At 54.0% G+C, this 21608-nt stretch overlaps 2 protein-coding genes across 3 annotated transcripts in view; one reads left to right on the forward strand and one right to left on the reverse strand.

The window, feature by feature from the left end:
* Positions 1-9582: 9582 nt before the first annotated feature.
* Positions 9583-9999, forward strand: LOC311215295 (urocortin-like; the record flags this gene model as incomplete). Its single annotated transcript, XM_084296391.1, has 1 exon — positions 9583-9999. The coding sequence occupies one exon, from the start codon at positions 9583-9585 to the stop codon at positions 9997-9999; it is 417 nt and encodes a 138-aa protein (XP_084152517.1).
* Positions 10000-12252: 2253 nt separating this feature from the next.
* Positions 12253-21608, reverse strand: part of DNAJC5 (DnaJ heat shock protein family (Hsp40) member C5) — a 30844-nt gene continuing 21488 nt past the window's right edge. For both annotated transcript variants that reach the window (XM_084296771.1, XM_084296772.1), the window contains exons 4-6: positions 21182-21395; positions 19927-20098; positions 12253-19070 (exon numbers count right to left, since the gene is read on the reverse strand). In XM_084296771.1, coding sequence (XP_084152897.1) covers positions 18967-19070; positions 19927-20098; positions 21182-21395 — 490 coding nt within the window. In that variant the 3' untranslated portion in view covers positions 12253-18966. The remainder of the gene's footprint in view (positions 19071-19926; positions 20099-21181; positions 21396-21608) is intronic.

The raw sequence follows: 21608 nt of genomic DNA on the forward strand, positions 1-21608 counted from the left end.
CACAGCTCACGCAAGCACCGGGCTGCTCTTGCTGAATCAGAGCTGCTCGCGATGCCGTGCGGCGTGGGTCTCGTAACGGTCTCCAGGAAGCTGCTAGCAGGCTGCTAGCAGGCCAGGGTAACCTCAGCGGAAGGGAGACAGCCAGCCCCAGGAGGTGGATTTAGTCAGAGCTGTGACCCTTGTGGCTGAACGCAGAGTATTTTCCCTTCCTGCCCGATTCAAAGTACCCGTGCGACATCCTTGTGCTGGAGGTAAAGGGGCCAAGAGGAGCCAGCCCACCCCTCCTCGTCTGGGGACCCCTGGCTGGGAGCTGGTCTCTCAGGGCTAGGGCAAGGCAGGCAGCCAGGGCAATGGGACCAGGAGGGGGATGATGTGCTGAAGCGGAGCCTCCTGGTGCCGGCTCAGTGTGGGCTCAGGTGTGAGGAGCCCAAAATAACCGCCACCGCTCTGTGGCACATTGTATAAATTCTCGACTAAATTTAAAAGAAAGCACACGCCCAAGTTCCTGCAAGCACTCAGTGAAAGCATGAGCCCTCTTCTTGAAAGCCACGCTCAGAGCCAGCGCTGACACTTGATTAGGGCCTGCTAAAAATAGCTCTTTGCGTAGGTGGAAGGAGAGCTCATAAGCACAAACACAGGAGGATTGGCAGACACAGGGCTTTGGGGCTGGGGCACCAGGTGAGCCATGGCACGAGGTGTGGGACAAGGGGCTGCAGCTGCACCAGGAGCATGGAGGAGCCTGCACCAGCCCTCCTGCCTCCCGGCTGCGCAGGGCAGTGCTGGAGGAGCCCAGTGTCTGCTTGCCACACCATGTGCAACCCCATGAATGAATGCCCCCATCATTCTTCATGCATAAAGCTCCAGCACCGCCCTTGGCCTCCTTAAGGGAGACAAGGCCACCAGTGGGTCCTGAGTAGGGGCTGTTCCCAGGGTCCATCGTGGGGGTGAAAAACCCACAACAATTCCCTGGTGGGGAGCAAAGCAAGCATCTTTCATCCCAACTTCCTCGAAACCTCATGGGTGCTGTGGCTCTGGGTCTCTCACCACAGCCCCCAAGGAGCAGCGTGCAGGAAGCAGCCCACGAGGTGTGACTGGAGAAGAACTGGGTGCAATGGGGCTGTGACCCACCATGGAGCCCACCAAAGGGCTTCGTGTACCAGTGGTCCGGCCCATCACCTCAGGAAGCTCGTGATGAGCACAGCCAGCACCTGTAGGATGTCCCGCCATGGGAGGGGAAAACAAACCTGGGGTGGAGGGGAGGAGGTATCACCAAAGCCTCCGGCTGCCACGTCTTGTTTTGCAGCACTTCCAGGCTGCTGCGTGCCACCCACGCACCCAGGCAGCCCCAGCACCCATGGACGGCAGCTGGCACACCCAAAACAGCACAGCAGAGCACGGCATGGCACCCTATGGCCTCAGGGCCAAGCACCCACACCCTGTCCCACAGGGGATCGCACAGACCAAAGGTCCTGGAGACCTCTGCACCCTGGGCAGCTCCCACTTTTATTGCAGTACTTCCATAATTTTGCTCTGCACATCTGCATTAGATCCATACTTTTCCTCACCAGATCTGTGTTTTTCCCCACTAAAGCCACACTTTTCCTCAGCACGCCCACATTTAGCCCCGTAAAGCTGTGTTTTGCCACCACAGAGCTGACTTTTACCTCAGCAAACCGGCGGCGCACCCATGTCACCGCTTCCCCTTTGGGCAGACTGCTCCTGCCATGTGAGAACATGGCGCCTTCCCTCCCCATCCCCGCCTGCCTTCCCCCTGCCTTGTTTGAGGCAGCAATGGTGAATTTAGCAACAAACGCCATGGCGGGAGGCCTCGATGCCTGGCAGCCCCATCCCTGCTGCCATTGCCCTCGCCACCGGCTTGCGGCGCCATCTTGGCTCCCCTCAGCCGCCCACAGCCGCCATCTGGCGAGGCCGCTGGGCCCCCTCTCGCCGCCTCGCCATCGCCAGCAGTTTGAGATCGACTTTTTTGTGTTTGTGACAAGCTGCCGGCGGCAAACACACCGCCTCGGAAACACTGCGTGGGCGGCGGACGGCTCCCCTCCCTGCTTCTGTCTTTCTGGCCGCCCGGCCGGCAGGCAGGCATGCGCGCTCACCGGGGTGGCCGTGATGGCCTCTCGTGGGTCTGGGCAGCGAGAGCAAGAACAAAACCACCTTGTTTTGGCGCCAAGATATTTATCTAACTCTTCTTTAGACAGCCCCAGCCTGCACCTCACTGGGGTGGCTGGTGCTGCCCGCACTGCTGCTGCAGCCCTCAGCAGCACTGCCCTCCTCGACAGCCCAAGAAGCGCTGCGAAGGTCACACCACTTTTTTTTTTTTTTTTTTTTTTTTAGTGAAAGAAAGAGAAAACATGCTGGTTTGCACTTTGTGGAGCAATGAGAGGCCCTGAGATATCGTGTGGTGTTCAGCTGCCACAGCCAAGTGTTCTCCAGGCCCTGAAGGCGACAGGCAAGGGCTGTGCTCATGCACGGCTCCAGCTCCATCTTGCTGCCTCTGTCACCCAGGCTGGCTGCAGCCATGCAGCACAGGGGGACGCTTTGCAGGACACCCACTTGGGCACCCACAGCCCCTTGGCCTCCTCCTGAAGCATGGAGGTGCTGGAGAAAATTGGGGAAAAAAAATAAACACCACTTCTTTTCTCATTACACATCACAATGCCATACTTCCAGCTCTTCGGTGTGCTAACTAAAAAAGGCAATTAATCTCCTGAAGGAATTGGGTTTATTGCCACCTCCTGCTATCTCAAGGTGCTTGGGCAGCCCCCCAGTACCAGATCCCAGCCCACCATGGACCCCAAGCTCTCTGCAGCCCCAGGGGCTGCTTTGGCTTCCGGCCCTGCTCTGGGAGCAACCCAAACGACAGGCGCCATGGCCAGCAGCAGAGGCCCTTCAACGCCATCCCCTCGGCACTAAAAATAGACCAGAGCGGTTAAAAAAAAAAAAATAATCAAAAAACAACAACCACACAAAACCAGAGAACAATAAATAAAAAAAAAAAATGGTCTGCTTGACCATCAAAGAGAAAGCACTCGGTTGGAGGCAGAAGCGCCTGCGAGGAGAACTTTCAGGTTATATTTTTCTCTTTCTGCAGCAGGCAAGCCTGTTTTTTTTTTTTTTTTTTTTTTTTTTCTGAAAGAGGTGGAAATGCTTCACGGCTGCCAGCCTTGGGCTGAGGCATCTCCACTCCTGCCCCATTTTTGGGCTTGGTGGGGCTGGAAAGGCAGCGGTGCTCTCTCAGGTCAGAACAAACGACTTAATTTTCCTTTCGAGCTGTCTACCCGTTGGTTTCCTATTTGTACAGAAAGAGGCAGCGCCTGTGGGCTGAGCTCCCCCCCGCCACTCATCCAAAAACTCAGCAGCTCATCGCGTGGCCCCTGCCCGGCCCTGGGGTCCAGCATCGTCCCGGGGCTCCGGCCCTCAAACCTCATCCAGGAGCCAGGCACAGCCCCACCAACTGCAAAAACAAAAGCTCAATTTCTGCGTAATCTAAATGAGGACATTTGTCACGAGCAGCCCCTGGTAGTGCATTAAAAACACCGCTCTGCTCACAGAGGTGTGTTTTTTTTCAGACGTCAGCATCAAAACGGCAGTGGAAAATGGGGTGCGTTTTGAAGCTGTTGTATGAGGAATGTTTGAGCACAGAGCTCAGACCATGTACATGAGGCGTTGTGCAGGGACTCCTTCAGCTGGTGCCGATGCAGAGAATTATTGGAAACTTTTCGGTGACACCTAAAGCTGAATTCACGCTGTCTGCCTCTGAAAGCAACCCTTGGTCATGTTCGCTCACCGCAGAGACATTTATAACAATCGAAGACACTTAAAAGACTTTATTTAACAACAACGAACATACACGAAAGGTGCATTTGACCCCACTGCCCCCCCCAAAAAAATGAATAATTGCAGCAAGAAGAAAAAAGGGTTGGGCAAGAGTGCGATAAAATGGCCTGAAGCCTAAGCAAAGCCTGGAATCCCCAACAGTGTCCGTGACACAAATTTTAATTGTTTGGGATTTTACGGTGCTGCATTTTGGGCAGCTTCTCCTTGTTTTGGGACTCCTTCATGATCCCCACAGTTTCCCAATCCCGTTCAGAGGAGGGCTGTACAATGTTATCGGCACGGCCACGGCATCGGCCACAGCGGTCCGGGAGGTGCAGGGTTTGGTTAAAGGCTGCCACGAAGTCCTGCACACACACATTTGGTAGCTTTTAGCAGCCGGTCCGAGCTAATCTGGCTCTTCTAAACCTTGCCCTGCAGCGTTTGATGTGGTTCGTTAGCCAGTAAAATTACCGTGTGCCTTGAAACGCAGTACAGCGTCCCCAAAACGTGGCAGGACTTTTTCAGCTCCCGTTTCATTTCCCAGTGCCCAGCAATGCATCTGCAAAATCGTGCCGTTTCGTCTGTCTTCATTTCTGCCACAATTGTTTTAATATTAATTACGGAGGAGTTATATTTTTATGTTACTGCTAACTAGCAGGGTCTCAGGGCTTGGAAACCGTGGCCAGGAGGGCAGGTAGCTATCGAGAGAGCCGGCTCGTTTAGCTGATGGTTATTTTCCCCTGCAGCACCACGAGCCGTGCCGGGAGGGTGGGTTTAGCACAGAGCCCCCATCCCCGTGGGCAGCAGCCGAGGGCACAAGGCTCCTCCTGCACCCTGGATCCATGGGGTGCATCGCACCAGAGCCAAAAACAGGGCACTTTTTGGGGGAAAAAGCGTGGGTGTGAAACTGCTCGCATTCAGAGCAGAGGAGATCTTGGGTCTGGAGTTTTCCTTCTCTGCTTTTTATGAAGAAAAAGCAAAAAAATGTGCAAATGCCCACCTGTCCTTTCTCGTGCCAACAATATAAGGGGATAAGAGAAGCGGGGAGGTCTGAGCAGCGCAGCCTTTCCAAACTTCTCGCCGAGCCACACCGAGGTCACGGCTACAACCCCGCGGCCCCTGAGCAGCCCGGGCTGGGGCAAGGGAGAAATATGGAGAGGAGCAAACCCGGAGCTATCAGAGTGCAGCAGCCGAGGGTCAGCATTTGCAGAGGTGGCAGGACCACAGCTGCCCGCAGTGAGGTGTCCCCAGCACAACCACGGTGCTGCGGCCACGGGCTGCTCTCATATGGCTGGGGATCTTTGGCGAGCACCGGTCCTTGCATGGCAGCAGGTTTTCCACCTTCCCCTTTGCTTTCTATCCACAGACACTGTGTTCTCCAGCCACAGCAGCTCTTCTGGGCCTGGAAGCAAGTAAAACAGAGGAAAATAACTCGCTGCCCTTCATAAATGTGCTCGTCAAGCTGTGAGATGCCGGAGCTGCTCCTCGCTCCTCTTTTGGCCCTGTGCAGGAGGGGATGCGGACAGAGCCTCCCCTCGTGCTCCGGCTCCATTCAGAGAGGGAGCAATTAGGAAACGCACTTTTTTTGGTGGCGGGGATGGAAATGAAGGCCTTCTGCTTGCTGAACCAGACCCCTTCGCACCGAGGGGAGCAGCGAGCAGCTCCAAGCAGAGCACGGGCACCAGAGGATGCTCAGCAGCTCCCGTGGCCGGGCACCCCCGGGCATCCCCCCCTGCACTCCTCGCCGCCTGCGAGCTTTCTCATTTTCGGGCGAGTCGAGAGAGAACCACCGAAACACAGGGGCTGCATTTTTTTTTTCTTTCTTTTTTTTTTTTTTTTTTTTCTTCACTTCTCTTTGCCGCCCCGTCTCTGTCTGTCCAGCGTGTAATGGAAATTTTACCACAGACGCTTGCGACGAACAAACAGGAAGCCAGCAGAAAGTGTGGCAATTCGCTGTAGCCCGGCTCAACTCCTCCGAGCGCCGAGGAAGGCCATAAAAGCCGGCGTGGGGGCGGCTGGGGGGGGGACAGAGCACACACGGAGGGGCCGGGAGCCGCGGGGTGGCAGGTAAGGCAGCAATGCCCTCGCCTTCTCCTCCTGCCTCCTGCCGCGGGGATTTCTCCTCGTTCCTGCCCATCCTCGCTGCATTTTTCTGCTCGGCTCCTTCTTGCGATGGGGTTTGCTGGGGGGGCTCTGCTGCTCCGTGGCCGCTCTGTCCCACACGTCCCCGAACTTAACCTTGCTGCTGGAAATTAATTCCATTTGGCTTTTTTTTTTTTTTTTTTTTCCCCAAACCCGTATTGCAAAGCTTAGAAAAGCCCCAAAACTTCGACGGCGGGTTTGGAAGAGAGGTAATCGAGCAGGTGAAGCCGTGCTGTGGCTCTGCAGTCCCCTTGGCTGCTGCCCGAAAGGGTTTTTCCTTTCCCCGGCCCCAGGCACAGCCAGACTCACGGCTTCGCAGCAGCGGGTCCTGGCGTGGGGGGTGATGAAGATTCATCTGGCCCCATCCATGCACAGAGCACGGGAACATTTTGGGGCCCAAAGGGAGCGAGAAATCCAGAAAAGGACTGAAAATCAATCGCTAATTCCTTTCTGCCTTTTCTGGCAGCTTCCAAGCCCTGCTCAGGCTTTACATTAAGGCCGTCGGTGCTGAAACTTGAAAAATCCTTCCCTTGGATTTTGCTCTTAGCTCATTTTTACTATTTTTTTTTTAATTGTCGGGTTTTTAACATTCGTTTTCCCATGGTTATGGCAAGCCACTCTCTCGTGGCTTCCCTTCCCCGGAGCAGCAGTTGGAAGCACCCCATTGCATTGGGAAGCTGAAGCTGGGACGCGGATTTGGGGTCACGGAGCAGCGAGACCCGGGGCAGGCCCTGCAGGAGCTCGCTCTGAGGCTCCCCGAGCTCCCTCGGAGCTGCTCCAGGAGGGCACGGGCCAAGAAACCCTTCCTCCCTGCTCCTGTGGAGGCAAACCCAAATTTTTTTGGCAAACCCGGGCTGCTCGGGATCCGGAGGTGCCGCAGAGCTTTGGGCTGAGCGGGGATTTCGGTCCCCGAGCGCTGAGCCAGGAGCTGAGAGAAAATTTGGGGAGCACGGTGGGGACGTGGAGATTTGGGAAGGGGACGGTTTCCCAAGGGCCTGGGGCTGGGCATGGATGGATGGAGGCAGGGCAGAGCCGAGGGGCTGATTCTCTGCTTTTTTCCCCCAAAAGCTTGGTGGGATTGGGTAGGTGCAGGGCGCGGGGTGTGGGGCCGCGGCTGCCCAAGCGAGGGGCACCTCGAGGACTGTCTAACCTGAGAATGGTGAAAGATGAGGGTCAATCTCAGGTTCGTCAGCCCATGAGACGCCTTCTCCAGAGCGGGACGGGCAGCGCCGGCCCCGCGGCCGCCCCTCGTGCAGGGGGGAGATGTGGAAACGCGGCGGAGAGGGGAACAACACCGGGGATATTCTCACCAAAAAGAGTTTTTCTCACTCTTTGTGGAGTGGGGACGGGGAAAGGATTCGTTTTGGGGCCAGGCAAGGCTCAGCACGTCCCAGCCGTGCCTCGGGAGAAGCTGCTGGAAGCTCGGCCACGCTTTGGTGCTCGCGCTCGCGGCTCCGGGTGCCAACAGCGCCTAATTGGGACCCCCCCGACCCTCACCACGGGCTGCGAGCCCCCGAGCGGAGCTGCAGGGTGGATTTGGAGGCTCTGGAAGCATCAGCACACGTCGCTCCCCGCAGCCCTGACGAGAGGAAGACGGGTAACGAGTCCCCAGGCACCGCCGGGGGCTGAGCGTGTCAGCGATTTACGGGGGGAGCAGCCAAAAAAAAGAAAAGAAGGGGGATGTTTTTTTAAAAATTTTCCACCCCGAGTCGCTAAATACAACAAAAAAAGCACAAGATGCACTCCCGGCCCCGCTGTCTTTCCTGAAATTTAGTGACTAATCCGAAAGCAAACGGGCAAGGAGGGAAATGTCCCCGTGCGGTGCCAGCCCGGTGTTGGGCACGGGGAGATGGGGACGGACGCCCCGAGCCGCCTGTCCCCAGGGGCCGTGCAGCCTCAGCCCTCATGCCTGCCCATGGGATCAATCCCCGCGGGCAGAGCAGCCCCAAAAGTGCCGAAAATCCCCCCAAAACAGCAGATTTCCAGCACCCATGGGAGGCCGGAGCTGCGGTTGCTCCAGCAGGGAGCCCGGCTCTGCCCCTCTGCCCCCACAGCTGCAGGTATTTGGGGTCTGGGGGTGTCCCGGGAGCAGCAGAGGGTCCGGGATGGCCGCAGGCGGCACCGCCAGGATGGGTCCCGCGGCACGAGGCAGCCACGGCTGCACCCAGCCCAATTTTGGTGCGAGAACCAACACTTTCGGCGTTTTGGGGTGATTTCGGTGAAGGCCCTCGCACCACGCCCCAAGCACAAAGCGGGTGGGATCCGGGTGCCCCCCCCCAGGCTCTCTGCTGTTATTTGGCAGCTGTGGGGTGCGGGGACCCCCCCCGCTGCCCTCCCCAAACCCCTTTCACCCAGCACCGCGGGGCGATGCCCAAAGGAGCCGGGGGGGGCAGCGGGAATGGGGGGGGGGGCCTGGTGGGGGCAGCGGGGCAGGGCAGGGTGGGGTTAAGGGGGGGGGGCTCCCCTCACACCCCCCCCATACACCCCCCATAACCCCCCCCCCATGCACTCACCCCCCCAGGGACCCCACCCAACACCCTCATCCCCCCTTGAGTCCCCACGGACCACCCCCCAGCCCCCCCCCAGTACTCCCCCCACCCATTTCCCCCCCAACACCCCCTTTTTATCCCCCCTTTACCCCCCAACACCCCCATACACCCCCCATTTGCCCCCCCAACCCCTCTCTTTACCCCCAACCCCCCCAAGACCCCCCCACCCTCCCCAATTCCCCCCAGCCCCCCCATACACCCCATTTCCCCCCCCCAACCCCCCACATACCCCCCTTGTGTCCCCCCCCAGGCCCACCCCACGCCCCCCCACTATCCCCATCCCCCCCCACACACCCCCCAATTCCCCCTCCCCACCCCCCTATAACCCCCCCCACCCCCAATGACCCCCCCCAGATCCCATCCCCGTTCCCCCCCCCGGGGCCGTTCAGCACCGCGGACAGCTCCCCACCCCCCACCCCCCCCCACCCTCCCCTTCCCCTCCCCATCACGTGTTTGGGATTTTTTTTTGGGGGGGCGGGGGGCACCGCCCCGGTTATAGCGCGGTCACGCGCCCGCCCCTATAAAACGCGGGGCGGGGGGCGCGGCACCGGCACCGGCACCGGGAACGGGTCCGGGAGCGGCGGCGGCAGCGGTGAGCGGGGGGGGGGGCACCGGGACCGGGACCGGGCACCCCCCCCCCCCCCCCTTTAGAGGCTGCCCCGGGAGTGCAGGGGATGGGACGGGATGGGAAGGGGGGGTCCCAAACCCCGGAGCGCGGTTTTGGGGGGGGTCCCGGTCCCGTGTCCCGGTTGGGGGCGTCCCGGGGGGGTCCCGCTCCTCGGGTATGGGGAGGGAATTTGGGGAGGGGGGGGGCTCCATCCCCGCCAAGGCGCTGCCCCAAGTCCTGGGGGGGTCCCGGGTTGTTTGTTTTTTTTTTTTTGGGGGGGGGTCCTCGTGGTGAGCAGGGGTCCCCCCCCCACACCTCTCCGTGCTGCGGAGCCCGTGGGGAGCCCCCTGACGCTTGTGGGGAAACTCGGGGGGTCTGGGGGCGGGGGGGGGGGGTCCTTTTTTACAGGCATCCGGACCCCCCCCTGCCCCCCACCCTCCTGGAGCACCCACCATGCTGCGGCTCAGGATGATTTCGGCTGCCTCCGTCCTCGTCCTGCTCTTCCTGCCCTCGGAGACCTGCTCGCCCCTGCAGTGGCCCCCCCCCAGGCTGCCCGGAGCCCCCCAACCCAATTGGGAAACGTGGCCGGGACCCCCGAGACCAAACCCTCTACCCGTCGGCAACCCCCAACCCCACGGACAACCCCGGAGAGGAATTGGGGGGGGGGGGAAATCTCCAACCACCACGGCCCCCCCCCAACTGCCCCGCGACCCCCGGGGGCTGCAGGCGGGCAAGAGGCGAGAGGGGAAACCCAACTCCCTGGACCTCACCTTCCACCTCCTGCGCGAGTTCCTGGAGATGTCCCGCGAGGAGAGACTGGCCCAGAAGGCGCTGAGCAATAAGCTGCTGCTGCAGAGTATAGGGAAGTGATTTGGGGGGGGGGGGGGGTGAAGGGGATATCCCCCCCACCACCCTTGACCGAAAAGAGCGCCCAAGGGTGGCTGCGGTGGAGCGGAGAGGGGAAGATGCTGCCCGGCCAGGGGCTGGACCCCCCCTCCCCGGTCGTGTCCCGTGTGGTTGTGCATTAAAATCGCCCTCGCACCCGCCCCGTTGCCGTGCCCTCGTGTTCCCCCAGCCCATTTTTTTGTGGGGGGGTCCCTGGGTCTGAGCCCTTTGGGGCCGGGTTGAAGCATCCCATCCATCCTGCACTGGGGGGGTCAGGAGACCCCTTAAAATGCCCCCCCCCGCACCTCTCCGGCCACTTTACAGCCAGGGTTTGGGGACGGTGACCCCGCACCAGCTGTGGGTACCGGGGCGTTCGCTGCCCTCCGGGATCTGCTCGGGCCCTGCAGCCCTAAAACTGGTGCTCCCGGACCCCCTGTGCGCTCTGCTGTCACCACAGCTCCCAAATTCCACCCAGAAATATGGAAAAAAAACAAACAAAAAAAAAATGTGCAGCGTTGGCACCTGGCAGGTGTTGAAGGGTTGAAGGAGGGCTCTGGGGGTGGAAACGGGAGCGCAGCCGGGCCGGGGGCTGCGTCCTCCTGCCCTGTGCCCTGCTGCTGCTGCTGCGATCGATCCCATGGGAGGAGGAACGGGGAGCCCGGGGGGGCTGCAGCAGGGTCGGGGCTGCCCCTGGGTGCACCCCGAGGCCGGGTCCTGCCCCACGCAGATTTGGGGAGCCTGGTGGTGATGCTCAGCGTGTGCGTCCTCCGGCCAGCGAGCCCAAAGGGTTTTGGGGTGATGGGGACAGCCCGGAGCTGCAGTGTGGGGCGGACACACACGTGCACAAGCGTGCACACGCGTGTGCACACAGAGCTGCCATCAGCTCACCACGAGGAGCGTGGTCAGGCTGGAGGCTACGTTCGCGCCGGACACCTTGCTCTGCTGATGCGCCCTGGGCTGCTTTTTTTTCCCCCCCCAAAAAGTACTTTTTCTCCCATTAACGAGAAAAGGTAAGGAATCCATCCAAGCAGTAATTAGCTCAAGGAAAAGAGAGGAACGGGTCGTTAAATCAGAGGCAGTGACGCAGCCTGAGGCGGGCGGCACAGCTGGGGAGCGCTGGTAACCCGCTCCGGAAAGCTGGGGGGGCATCGTGGGACCTGGGTGATGCCCCCCCTGCCTCCAAGGCGCCCCCGTTACTGCAGCCCTGGGGGTGTTTTTCCTTCTGGGGGCTCAGAAGGGTCGCGCCGTTCAGCATCACGCAGCGGTGGGTCAGGGCTGAGCACGGGGACAGGGGGAGCTTTGGGGTCCCGGGGACAGCGAGGGAGGGGAGCTGCGTGAAATGAGGACAAATCAAGCTAAATGTGAAGTTATAGGAGGGCGCAGACTGTGTGCTGTGCCAGGAGGTGCTCTGAGGAGGAACGTGTGCTTCACTGCAGCAGCTCTGAGTGGGTTTTATTGTGACCCTAACCCCGAGGTCCTCACACATCCCTCGGCAGCAGGAGAGGTCTGAGCCCCAAAGCACCACCCACCACGAGTGCCTTAGGACGGTGAAACCCCAACTTTGGATCTTTGGTAGGACAAACCCTTACCCGAGGCGGTTGTCGGCCCTGCTGCAGCACAAACGGGCTGAGAGCTGAGCAGGGGTGGTAGGAAAGGGGAAACACGGCACTTCACCACCACTGGGGACAGCAGAACCGATGTCAGCACCACGTTGCAGGGTTAAACCATACGAGACCACTCAAGGGAACTCACCGGGAACATTTATGGCCCCATGTACCGGGGCTGTGCTACCTCCTCCCGGCTTCAGGAATCACAGAAACCTCCCCGCGGCTCTCGGTGACAGACTGGAGCACGCGGGTAAGGAAAGAAGCAGCCCAGGCGTAGTTCTGCATTGAAAACATTTATTTTACAACAGTGGTTTCAGATAACTTAGCAGTCTTTATTTTAGTTTATATTCAGACGTACGATACACAAAACTACCATGCTAGAACATAAAATAATTCCTTCTGCTGGAACTGCGGGTATGTACAGGAGCTCAGTAGTATCGAGTGTTACAATCCACAAGGTTCGGACAGCCACATCTACTTACATACAGTTCAAAGTATGGTCCTTTAGTAACATAACAAAATATATATATGTCTATATTATAATTGCTTCTCAGATGCATTCATACTTCGATTGTGTGTTTTTTTTTCTTTTTTTTTTTTTACAACTTTTTTTTTTGTTTGTTTTTAAAGACGGGCTCCCCCCACCCCGCCCCGCCCGAGGTGAAGTACAGTGCAAACGCCGAACGCGTTCCCTCCTGCCGTCCTCAGCTCCCTCAGGCTTCGGAAAGAGGCCAGCACAACACAACCCCATGATGAATTCCTTAGCTCAGGGCCCTGCTCACATGCAAAATTAATATAAACCGCCTTGGATGAGCTGATAACGCAAAGCAAACGACCCACGCCCAGCCCAAAAAAAAAGTGGGAGAAGGTGGGGACGAGCAGAGGAAGGAATGACAGCAACTGGCTCACGTGGCGCACGCCCGAACGAGGACACGGCGAGGCTCTGGGACTTGGCAAGAGGCAGAGTTCATCGACCGCGTGGGACACGGTAAAGATTGTTTTCCCCCTCCCAAGCAGCACAGCTCCCTGCTTTGCCCACCACCTCGTTATTTATACAACAGGATCCTGCCGCTGTTTCACCAGGCACTCAAGCCAGGAGTTGTTTTTCCTGCAGCTGCAAGGAGAAAGCCCAATTCTGGCCACACAAAACTCGCACCGTGTGCTCGTCTGAGAGCTCACAGAAGCACTTGGAGCCAAATTTCACATTTTACCATCAAAGAAAAAACGGCAGCAAGTGCGAGGTGCACACCTGTTGTATAAATATATGTATGTGTATACACACACACGGTGCTGCGATCCAAAACCTACAGCGCAGGTTGGGACCTTGCTTTGTGAGCTCAGAAATCCACTTTGTAGAGTACAACGTGGTGAAAACCAGCATAGGGGGAAAAAAAAGAGCTGTTCTGTCCACCTCTAGAGATGAGGGTAGTGAGCATGTTTAAACCACCCCCACGTCCCAGCCCACACAAGCCAAACCTATCCCCTTGCCCTCCTTGCGGCTGCTGGGTTTCATTTTGTTCCCTAAAGAGAAGCCCGAGCAGCAAAGCCCAGCGCCAGCCGACCGGGCTGAGGCCAAATTTGAGCAGATCACACTTGGTGGAAGCCGTCACCGCGCACGGAGCACGACCACGGGCACACAGCCACGCTGCTGGCCGCGGGGGAAAGGGAGCAGAGAAGACAACAGCACTCGAGAATGAATGGCCACTTTATAGAAGCGCTTCCTCTGTACACATACATACATATATATAGAGCCACCAGGCATTCCCAGCGTCTACCCCCTTGGAGCAACAAAATCAGCTGTGCACAGAACACGGGTGTTTCGTTTCCAAACGAAGGTTTGTCTTCCACATTTATGGCATCTGACTTGTGCAAACAGAAAACAGACCGACAGCTTCCCCCGTGCGGTTCCTTCGTGTACAGAAAGCCTCGCAGAATGGAACAGGGATTCGACAGGGATTTCCATCTTGCAGAGTCCCACACAGCGCTTAAAACCTCCGAACGCAGCGCGTGGAGCAGACCAGAGTTCTTGCAGGACTCGGACACGGACAGATTTCCTGCCCCTGAGTTAGCTATCAGTCATACTTTCAGGATATTTAAGCAGTTGGTGCAATGGTACGCTACAAACTAGATGATTTCCACGACAATACAGAGAAGCGGCATCAAATGATGAAGCGAGTTAAGTTTATACCGACCTTACGCCACTAACACTTGTGCTGGGGGGTTACGATTCAGTGCTCTGATTCTAAGATTAATGCGTATTTAAACAGCATCCGGAATTATTAACACGAGGCAGGGGCCGCCAAGGGGCAACAGGCTCCCTGACTGCCTTGCGGGGATCTCCTGTTAAATATTATGCCAATATCCAGTTGCATCGGGTAGGGAAAACTGCAGCACAAAGACGTTCCCTAAACTCTCTGGAAACGTCAAGAACACTGAAGGGCACCAGACAGACGAAGGGCACAAACTACTGGAGAGAACGGGGTACCCCTCTGGAGTGCACAGGTTACAGATGCTCTGAGATGTGCCCCACTCAGAGAAAAAAAAAAAGCATGCCAGGGTCCCTCGACACCACGCAGCGTAACTGCCTTAATAAACGGGACAGGACAGGATGGGAGGGCATCTCCCAGCGGGTTCCTGCCTGGGTTATACCTGTAGTGTTTGTAGGCTCTGAGAGGAAAGGGTTTGAAAGCTGCACTCCCCCTTCCCAGGGCACCGTCGCGGGATTCGGCGTGGCTCAGCTCGGTGCCAACGCCGCTTCCCAGCGCGGGCGCCTCCGGTCAGACCGCAGGCTGTGCAGGACCCGACTTCCAAGAGCATCACATCGTAATACCACTAGGAGCGCTAATATCTAAAGCAGTTTAAAAATATTACAAATCTAAAAATAAGACTAAAAAGGTACGATGGCTCTAAAACATCACCGCGTGGGATCGGCAGAAATGTACACCATTATCGGACACCACGGGGGCTTACAAAACCAAAAGTTATATACAGATAAATATTTAAGAACTTCCTACGTACATCACCAACAAAACGATACACGTGAAACTGCTGCAATAACCCTTCAGCAGCTCCAAGCGAGGGCGCAGTCCTCGTACCCCGTATCTGCAGGGAGTGTAGGGAGTCAGGCACCGCCAGCCCCGCACCGCCGACAGCCCCCGGCTGCTGTGCCGTGCTCAGGGCTCTCCTCACTTACCCGAAGCCACGAAGGGCACAACGAAACTCACAGCAAAGCCAGCAGCCAGCCCTCGACACCCACGGAGTCGGGCTCTGGACGCGCTCCTCCCCGCGAGGAGGAGCCACAAAAGCGCTCGGGAAACGGGCGCTGAGCGGGGGGAGGCCGCGCTCCCGGAGCTGAGGTCTCAGGCAACTCGTAAAACAAAAAACTGCGATGCAACTTCTTAAAAATAACCAAAAAAAAAAATCCAAGCTCAAGCTTTCATTCGGGCGGCAGGCCGAAGAGAGGTGACAGCGCTCGGGTGCAGCTCTGGAAGGAAACATTCTGCACGCAAGCAGCGCCCGCGAAGCTGCTGCTTCAGCTCTGGCAGGGACAACGCAGCGCCAGCGACTTCAGCTCAGAAATGTGCCACAATTAACAATTATTTCCAACACAACTTCGCATTTACTAGGATGAAATTTGGCCACTTGGAGGCGCAACTCCTGTTTGACACGGGGATGCTCTTGTACCTTACTTCCAACGACAAGAAGAAGTGGGCATTGCCCTACCTAGCTTCTGGTTACACAATTTTAGTCTTAAAGCAGCAACGTTTAAATAACTTTTTTGTAGAGTTCAGGAGGAAAGACGTTACTATACAATAATATTAAATTCAGAGGTCTGAGGAGGAATACAGGCAAACTAAGACTGTTTCAGAAAACATGAATATTTGCCTAAAAAGGCTTTTTCTCCTCACTCTGTGCCCGGGATCTCAGCGTAGCTTCCCTCGGAGCATCTAGCAGCACTCAGACCAACCCTACACCCACAGAAACAACCAAAAGGAAAGCAAAGCAGCATCTCTCAGCCCAACGCCTCGCTAAACGAGGACCCAAACCGGGCGGTTTCCCCTGGATGTCACCTCTTCCAAGCAGTGCAGAACACAGATGAAGGCATCGCCTCCATCCTCCCTTTGCCCCACACGTCAGACCTGCTGCCAGCTCGCCCGCACAGCTTCCCCGCGCTGCTGCTGCCTCCTCGTACCCCGACGCCAGCCCTGGTGCACTCGCTCGCTCTCCTGGCCGCTCGCTGCTCCCCATCAGCTTTTTTTGGGGTGAAAAGAGGTGCCTGGGGGTTAAGGAACAGAAGCACAGTCAAAGCTTTTTGCTACACGTCCCGATGAACGCGTGGAGATGGGAGAAACACACGCAGAGCGCACGGGGAAAACAGCCTTCATCTCGCTCTACCCAGTCAATCGTATCAACTGCGCTCGTTTAAAAAGCCAAAAAATCCCCCAGGGCGGTTTTGTTTGTTTAAGCTGACAACATCGCCTGATCTGCGTGGATTACAGGGGCCATTCGAACCAGCGAGTTCTCAGGTGGCCAAGAAGGCCAACAGCATCCTGGCTTGTATCAGAAGCAGTGTGGCCAGCAGGGCTAGGGAGGTGATCATCCCCCTGTACTCGGCTCTGGTGAGGCCGCACCTCGAGTACTGTGTTCAGTTTTGGGCCCCTCACTACGAGAAGGACATCGAGGTGCTTGAGCGGGTGCAGAGAAGGGCGACGAAGCTGGTGAGGGGCCTGGAGAACAAGTCCTACGAGGAGCGGCTGAGGGAGCTGGGCTTGTTCAGCCTGGAGAAGAGGAGGCTCAGGGGCGACCTTATCGCTCTCTATGGGTACCTCAAGGGAGGCTGTAGCGAGGTGGGGGTTGGTCTGTTCTCCCACGTGCCTGGTGACAGGACGAGGGGGAATGGGCTTAAGTTGAGCCAGGGGAGTTTTAGGTTAGATGTTAGGAAGAACTTCTTCACTGAAAGGGTTGTGAGGCACTGGAACAGGCTGCCCAGGGAAGTGGTGGAGTCCCCATCCCTGGAAGTCTTTAAAAGACATTTCGATGTAGAGCTTAGGGCTATGGTTTAGTGGGGACTGTTAGGGTTAGGTCAGAGGTCGGACTCAATGATCTTGAGGTCTCTTCCAACCTAGAAATTCTGTGAAATTCAAGCATAATCCAGGGTGCAATTCAACACCCAGAACCAGCACCAGGCAAAACCTACAAGGACAGCCAACGTGATGCCATTTTTTTAAGCTTTAAAATTGCTTTTCTTTCCAAGGAGTCAAACAAAGAATTAACTGAAGACCTCAAGCCAAATCACAACAACTGTCCTCAAGCCCACTCAAGGAAGTTTTCCTGACAAATTAGAATCTTTCACTAACCCACAAGGTTTCAGGTCTGAAGGCCTATCTACGAGGCAGAAGTTAACAAATGTGCTCCTTATATCTCGTCAGTTTTCCTTTTTGGAACCTGATGTGGTGACAAAAACATGCTTATTTGCAACAGGCGAGCAATAAACATGGGTTTGTACCAAGAGCGACAGTAAAATCCCACTTTGCACGCGTTCCTCCCTCGGTATTTAGACTGTGTTGGTAACATTTTCTTCTACCCAGTGCGCTGAGCGTGGCTTCACATCAGATTTTATGTGCTCTATCGTTTCCAGCTCATGCACAGATGGAGTGAAAATAAATTCAGAAAGATTCCCTGGCAGGAGGGTACCCTTCATTCGCTGGCAGCTCCCACAGCCTGACAGTGCTTTTTTTTTTTTTTTTTTTTACCCCATTCGTAACGCCTGGACCTTAAAAGAGCAGCGGGAGAGACCTTCAAAGCACACCCCGGACGGGAGGCTGTAAATAGCCTCTGGACAGAAACAGGTAAAAACTGAAAAAGGGGAGATGAGGGTACAAAGCACAGTAGAGGCATTGTGATATAAAACCATGAGAGCAGAATTAACGAGGCTGTAATTAACTGCTAGAAGCGCCACACGTAGGCTTACTGGTAGCTGCTCTAGATCCCGGCTCCGTATCACCTAAACCAAGAGAATTAACAACAAAATACACCAGCGATTCAGCAGCGGACTAAAATGCCTCTTTAACAGTTAAACAAATCTCAGTCAACCACAGTTTCAAGAGAAGTATTCAAACATTATTGGCTTCACAACAGAACAGGAAACCTTTCAATGGTTTCCCCACAGTTGTTCCGAGGAAAAGAAAAACTGGTGTAAACAAGTCTAAACGCAAAACAATGTGCAAATTATACAATATAAACATCAAGAAAGGTGGTTTGTTCTTAAAAAGCCATTTAAGTGCTCCACAAAGATGCTCATGAGAAAATTAAAGGGCTAATGGATTATAAAAACACGGAATACCCCATTTGTCTCTTAGTATCTCAGAATATTAGAAAAAAATGTAAAAGCCAATTGTTATTATTATTATTTTTTAACATTTATGCTGTTGCCTACTGTCTGTATTTTATCCACTTGCTCTCAGTGAAAACCAATGAACCAGTTTCACTTTAAGATTCTCATGCATTCCGAAAAGCTGCACTATTTGGTCTTTAGCACTTCAGGAAAAGTCAAACCAAACCAGAATTGTGCTTGCAGTTAAAATCCCACCGCCACCACCAAAGAAACCCATTCACAGTTGGTTTTGTGACAAACTACAGCTTGTGATTACACTGACACTGAGGATAACCCCTATGCATAAAGAGGTGTTCATCAATTTACCTGTTCAAAGATTGGAAACTCTCCCTTCTTATTTTTCAAGGTAGATTTATTTAAGCTGAAAACCAGCATTAAAGAGAACTCCAGCTCTGCAGGACTGGCATTTTTTTTGGTTCTTGGCTTTGTAAACTTGCTTAAACAATGCAGGAATAAGAGAATTGGCTTGCTGCACCCAAATGAAAATCATGAACTTTTAAAGGTCTTTGACAGCTTGGCTGTATGAAAAAATGGTGGCTTCTGTGAAACTTTTTCTTTTTAAATCTCATTTTTAGGCCAGTACTACTGCTTAAAATGCAGAACGTCTCCCTCACACATATTGTGACAACTCAATACATTACACCACAGACATTTAACATAACTCCATACATGCTATAAAAAAAAAAAAAAAGAGAAAGAAAACATAAAACCGTAGCTAAACTGCTTTAAATACTGCATGCTACAGCACTTCACGTATCATCAAGATACGACACTGAAAGGTGACAAAAGGCTGAAGGGATTACAAAATATTCTCGGCAGGTTGGAAAGCTGCCTTCTTACTCTGGCAGAATTTTTTCCCCCTCCCCATTCTCTACTTCTAATGTTCATGATTCTAGTGTTGAGTTGGCCATGTAATTTTTTTATCCATTCTAATTACAGTGTTTCCTTAACTTAATTAAATCCATCAGTGTGGTAGCTGGGGTGAGAGTCAGCTGTGAGCTGGGTCGTCTCTGTGGCTGATGCTGGCTGTATCACAATAGGTGCGTCTGAGGCCTCTGAAAAGCAAAGACAAAAGGTTTAGCACGTCAAGCAGAAGAAAAAGCAGCATTCTGTGGCGTGGCAAGCGGAAGGTCCGTCTCCCTGCAACACTTTGATAACACAATTTTACACTCCTCTAGAGCACGATGAGGATTTATGGTCTTTCAGTCTGCACACACCGCCATTAGCCTCGCAATAAATGTTCTGTACGTAGCTTTTATTTCTTTCTGCATTTAAGAGCAGCTGCTGCTCTCCCACCATTCAGCAACACCAGTTACAAGCATCATCAGAGCACACCCAGGACACTACTGAGCAGGCTGGGGGTGCACGAGGAGCTGGGAGGGGACAGAAGCAGATGGGGGCTGCCATCACTCGGTCACTGGTCAGCAGGTGGTGAGCAACTGCCTTGTGCATCACTTGCTTTGTCTGTTCTTTTTGTTGTTATTTTAATTTCTTTCACTTTTTTCCCCCCCTCTTTCTTATTAAGCTGTCCTTATCTCAACCCGCGAGTTCTTTTACTTTTCTTTTCATTCTCTCCCCCCGTCCCACTGGGCGGGGAGCGAGCGAATGGCTCCCTGCTCAGCTGCCCGCTGGGTTAAACCACAGCAGACACCCATTTCTCCGAAGCTGAACAGACCCACGGGGACTTCTCAGCAGCTGTATTCCTGTGGTGGTGTTACCCGTGTAACCGTTTAAACTCTGGTGCTTCTTCTCCCCCAGAGACCTGTGCTGATCTCTCTTCAAAGCCAGCACTGCTCCTTAAATAGCCCACTGAGCACGAGGTCAGAGACCGATACTCTCTGAACATCAGTCATCCTACACTTGTACAGATCTCACAGCTTTTTTTAATTTATTTATTTTTTTTTTACCTACCCCTTTCATCTGACTGCAACTGTGCCTCCAAGTCCTCTGGAGAGACGTAGTATTCCTGTTCTTCGCCTTCAGGAGGTTTAGGTTTACACTTCCCACAGCAACAATTACAGCAGCAGCACAGACAGCAACAGCAATAGCAGCCTGTGATGAGCCCACAGAACACAAACAAGGCCTGCAGAGGACAGAAGATAAAGAAATGTTCATAATCTACACCCACCACGCCGCGACCATTGAGTTTGTGAGACTTTGATATGGAAACTAGAGACAAAAAAAAAAAAGTGATGTAGAGGCATAACATATTGGCTACGTTTTTATATTTAACCACCGTGAGGTATTTAAAATATGTGCAAAACTGGTGACAGCTATGAACATTTTCTACTGAGCTGAATACTGTCAGTCTGGTTTACTTGAAGAAATTCCTAGAAATTAGGTTTAAGTGGTCTGTGTTTTCTGCTACATCTGCAAGATGACGCTGAAGCAAATCTGGAGTGAAATCCAGAGGCACAATAGTTCAGGACAGATTGGAGTCTGCATAATATCCCTGGCCCAGATTTACACTAGCTAGCCGACGTACAGATTGTCGTGTACCTACAGCAGGGACTTACCCAAGGCCGTAGGCATGGCTGCAAAGCTAAATCACACTGAAGTTAGGAGATTAGATCCTACCACTACCTGAGCAAACCAACACAAAGCCAGCTGAGCCTGTCTGGGTGCCCATCACTGTGAGGCAAAATTTTCTCATGAAAATGAATTTTCATGAGCAAAATGAAAATTTTCAGAGGTCACTGCCTAAAACTGTTTGAAAAAATCATCGTACAAGATAGCAAATCACTCTGATTTGGGGACTTCACTTCCTACAAGGGGACAGAGAGATGGAGACAACGCTGGCAACACGGTAGAAAAACAAGGCATATTATGCTTAAAAATGAGTCCAGTAAAATAATTCCTTGGTGCTAACAGAAGACATCTATACAATAATTATTTCACCTTTTTAAAAAAACTTTAGAAGCATTTGTGAAGAAACATGCAGTGCAATTTGGTACACTGTGAGACTCTTCCACTGTACAAGAAACAATGATTGGCAAGTGAACAAATAATCTGGAGTCTGTGAAATCACAGTTAAAAGAAGGTTAAATTACAAGGCGTCAGAGGTTCAACAAGTTCCAGAAGTAAAAGCAAACACCATTATCAAATGGAGCTCTTTAAGGATTTTAAATGTCAATCCAGAATAACTTCTCCTTGCGCTTTTATTTACCTTTGCCCACCAGCTGGATAGGACGAAATACGTGTTCACATTTTCTTCACCAAACTGCTCTGCTACATACAGACCCAGAGAACCATACTTATCATAAATGTTTCGCTTCGTCGCATCGGTCAATATTGCATGTGCATTATTGATCTCTTTAAATTTTTCTGCTGCCTCTGGATTATCAGGGTTTTTATCAGGATGATATTTCAATGCAAGTTTCCTGCAGAAAGCAAAAAGAGTACAGATTAAAAAATGGGATTTGCGTTCCCCATCCCCACCACCTCCTTGTTCCATAGCCTGCCACTCAGGAGAGGTTTTCAAGGCCCCATTGAAAGTATCTAAGCAGCTCTGGTTTCCTTCATTTCTGATTCACTTCCCTGTTGATAACAAAACACTGCTGCACTGTCTAGCTTAATTTGCAGGATTGATTTCA

Source organism: Netta rufina (assembly GCF_964035555.1).
Source record: "Netta rufina genome assembly, chromosome: 16".
Lineage (NCBI taxonomy): Eukaryota > Metazoa > Chordata > Aves > Anseriformes > Anatidae > Netta > Netta rufina.